This window comes from Exserohilum turcica (genome assembly GCF_000359705.1).
Source record: "Exserohilum turcica Et28A unplaced genomic scaffold SETTUscaffold_44, whole genome shotgun sequence".
Classification (NCBI taxonomy): domain Eukaryota; kingdom Fungi; phylum Ascomycota; class Dothideomycetes; order Pleosporales; family Pleosporaceae; genus Exserohilum; species Exserohilum turcicum.
Window position 1 is genome coordinate 2,362 of NW_007360260.1, and position 4,181 is coordinate 6,542.

The following is a 4,181-nucleotide window of genomic DNA, read 5'->3' on the forward strand; positions in this document are numbered from 1 at the left end:
GATGGCCGCAAGGTTTACAACTGCCCTTTCGTTATCATGGATTTAGGATCACAGGATTGCATTATTGGGATTAAGTGGCTGCGCCGCTTCCAGCTTCAACTAGACACGGTTCGGAACCGAATCGTGTGGCCAGCCAAGTACCCAGCAACTTATGATCCTGCCCCGCCTATTTTAGTGCAGTTGAAACAACCAGCTGTCGACACCGAGGTTGAGAAGGATATCGAGAGACGCAACGCTCTCTGGGAGAAGGACGACTATCGGAGAAGAAACAGCCCAACCACGGCTAGTATTCAAAGAATCCGTGGTCTTCTTCGACTCCCTAAAGCCCGTCCTCTACCGCCGACACCCAACCCCGTTCCGAAACCTGTCCGACCTGCACCTTCTTCTCCTCCTTCACCCCGCATCTCACTTATTTCAGCCAATGCCTTCCACTACACGATGAAACGCAAGGAAAACGAGTTCTTCACGACAAGCATCTACGAGATTGATCGGATCCTCGAAGAAAGACAACTAAAAGACGATCCTGATAATGCCAAGCTAGTTCAGGACCGACTCCCATCCGTCTACCGTCCGTACCGAGACGTGTTCAGCAAGACCGCCGCTGATCAGCTTCCTGAACACCGCCCGTACGACCACAAGATCGTTCTCACCGAACCTCTGCCGAACCAGTTCAGTCCCCTATATAAGCAGAGCACTGAAGAGCTTAAAGCAACTAAAGCGTTCGTTATAGATAACCTCCAGAAAGGATACTTTTCCCCAAGCCATAGTCCTTTCGCCTCCCCAGTCCTTTGTGTTCGGAAGCCAAACGGAGACCTCCGCATCTGTGTGGATTATCGCAAGCTTAATGCCATCACACGCAAGGATGCGTATCCGATCCCGCGTATCGACGAGCTGCTCGCTCGTCCTCACAAGGCCAAAATCTTCACCAAGCTTGATATACGCGCGGCTTTCAACAAGATCCGGATGGACCCCGACTCTGAGGAGTACACAACGTTCCGCACCCGTTACGGAACGTACAAGACTAAGGTGTTGCCCTTTGGGCTATGCAACGGTCCAGCGACATATCAGCGGTACATGAACGATGTGCTGATTGATTACCTAGACAACTTCTGCATAGCCTACCTAGACGATATTCTTATCTACTCCGAGTCGGAGGCGGAACACATCCGACATGTACGCAAGGTACTGGAAAGGCTACGACAAGCCGGACTCCAAGTCGACATTAAGAAGAGCGAATTCCATGTCACTCGGACCAAGTACTTAGGGTATATCCTTACTAGCAAAGGCCTAGAGGTAGATCCCGACAAGGTGGAAGCCCTCCGCAACTGGGCCCGACCTACTACCGTTACTGGTGTGAAGTCGTTCCTGGGCTTCACAGGATTCTATCGGCAATTCGTCCCAGAATACTCGCGAATTGCTAAGCCAATTATCGCACTCCAGAGCCCTGCAAAGCCCTTCGTATGGGATTCGGATTGCGACCGTGCCTTTGAAAGGTTGAAAGCAGCCTTGCTAGCAATTCCCACCTTGTATCACTACCACCCAGAGTATGACACTAAGGTAGAGACAGACGCATCTGATGGTGTTGTGGCTGGGGTACTGTCTCAGAACCAACCTAATGGCTCATGGTGCCCAGTAGCTTTCTTCAGCAAGGTCCTATCCGGATCGGAGCTGAACTGGGAGATACACGATAAAGAGTTGTATGCTATCGTGGTAGCATTCGACAAATGGAGATCCGAGCTAGCCTCGACTCACTCTCAAGTCCAAGTGTACTCTGACCACCGCTCGCTGGAATACTTCATGACTACAAAGGTTCTGAACGCCCGACAAGTGAGATGGGCTGAACAACTCGCGTCGTTCAACTTCTGTATCCGATACACGCCCGGCAAGGACAATGCTCGCGCCGATATCCTTAGCCGTCGCGAGCAGGATATGCAGAACTTGAGGACCGCCCAAATCGATAACCGTTCGCGGGTCCTCCTAGGACCGCACCGACTTGACAACCGAATCAACTCCGAACTCGCCAAGGCATATGTGGAACAACTATCAGAACAGGCTACCTCACTGCTGGTAGTTGAGCCCAATCAGGAGACTATGTCCCTGGACTCCCTTGAGCTGATCGAGCTCCTGTTGCAACAGAATCGGATATCGTTCGAAAAAGAGCGCCGCTCTCTCCCAGACAGGTACCGGATAGAAAACGGACTGTTGCTCTACTCGAACCGTCTCTGCGTGCAACCAGACTCCTCCGCCTGCACTCGATTGATTCGAGAGGCCCACGATCAGGTCTCATCAGCCCACCCAAGTGCAAAGAAAACTTACCAGCTATTGTCTCAGAAGTACTACTGGAAAGGCATGGAAGCTACCTGCAAGAGGTATGTGCGGAACTGCCTCGCCTGCCGCAAAGCCCATCCGAGACAGACCCGAGTCCCCGGACTGATTCACCCCCTCCCCATTCCTGACCGGCCGATGCAACACCTCTGCATTGACTTCAAGGAATTCCCTAAGGACAAGGCCGGATACGATCAGATTATGGTCGTGATCGACCGGTTGTCCAAGCAGGCCATCTCTATCCCGTGTCATAAGACTATCGACGCAAGGGGTATGGCCGAGCTCTTCGTCCAGTGGGTGTACCGATTCGGACACACCCCGGAGACTATAATCTCTGATCGAGGACCACAGTTTGTGTCCAGTTTCTGGTCCGAGTTCTGTCGGATCCTAGGCGTCAAAGTTAAGCTATCTACCGCCTATCATAAAGAAACTGATGGTCAGACAGAGATTATGAACAAATACATTGATCAGAGACTGCGCCCATTCGTATCCTACTATCAGGACAACTGGAGCGGACTGCTGCCTCTGATCGATCGCGCCCAAATTTCCCTACCTCACTCTTCTATCGGCATGTCCCCGTATCAGATCCTGTACGGATCCGAACCTAAGCAGAGCTGGGACTGGAAGCACCCGACCAGCATCCTCACGCCTACCGACAAACTTAACCATAAGGATGCCCTGGCGCTTGCCACCCGCATGCATGCCGCATGGGATACCGCTAAGCAGCAGATAGAGAAGGCACAGGACCGGATGCGATCCGCCGTCAATCGCCACCGTCGCCCTATCGATTGGGACATCGGTGATATGGTGTTCTTAGATACCAAGAACCTCGCGATCGACCGTCCGAGCCGTAAGCTTGCCGCAAAATGGGAAGGACCCTTTAAGGTTCTTAAGAAGGTTGGTCATTCTTACCAACTGCAACTACCGACAGGATCCCGAATCCACGACGTCTTTGCCCCGGACCTGTTGTGTAAGGACCCTCAAGATCCCCTCCCAGGACAAGAAGCTCCTAAGCCACCTGGCGTACCCATCCAAGGTGTAGAAGAATGGGAAGTAGACCAGATCCTTGCTAGTAAGTTATATCGCTCTAAGCTGAAATACAGAGTAAGCTGGGTCGGACATGATCCGGACCCTACGTGGTACCCTGCCTCCAACTTCATGGGAGCTCCACATAAGCTTAGAGAGTTCCATGAGCGAAATCCATCTAAGCCGGGACCCCCTCGGGCCCTTAGCCAGTGGATTCAAGCTTGGGAGAAAGGTATAGACGACATGACTTCACTGCAAGACGATCGAGTGTAGGGAAGAAAAGAAAAGAAAAAGTGGGTATCGAATCATAAGCCGAAAGCCACCCGAAACACGTACCAGTGCTGGCGGGGAGGAACTGCAATGGAAAGGCGTAAGAAAGTCTCACAGCTATGGGACTAGCTGTCTACTGAGAGGGGGGTAGTGTAACGATGTTACAGCCTCGCCAAGTATCGGACCAATCCCAGAAGCCGGATCAGAGGAAGTATCGGCCGCCCCTTCATCAGCTACTCGTTCTTAGTCGGATCCGATTCGGACCCGACTAGGACAGGTATATATTGAGACACTCCTTGTAGCTAGCTCTGTAGACTTTTGATATCCTTTCGTACAAGGCCTATAGGTGTCTATTCGAATCAAGGCTCGTTTGATGTCCCACGCACTCCCATATGCCTCTGAGTGACACTACCGCCGGTACTGATCCGAGTAGTCTTGCCTGCGCCGTTACATCTATGCTACTAGGTATGCTATCCCACTATCTATTATCTACAAAGAACGCGTCTATATCTCTATATAGTATAAAGAGCAAGATATCCTATACAATTAGAAATTTTAGT

The 4,181-nt window shown here is 51.5% G+C and overlaps 1 protein-coding gene across 1 annotated transcript; it reads left to right on the plus strand.

Annotated features, from left to right (window-relative positions):
* Positions 1 to 438: 438 nt before the first annotated feature.
* Positions 439 to 3,624, plus strand: SETTUDRAFT_111999 (uncharacterized protein; the record flags this gene model as incomplete). Its single annotated transcript, XM_008030513.1, has 1 exon — positions 439 to 3,624. The coding sequence occupies one exon, from the start codon at positions 439 to 441 to the stop codon at positions 3,622 to 3,624; it is 3,186 nt and encodes a 1,061-aa protein (XP_008028704.1).
* Between the last annotated feature and the right edge of the window lie 557 nt (positions 3,625 to 4,181).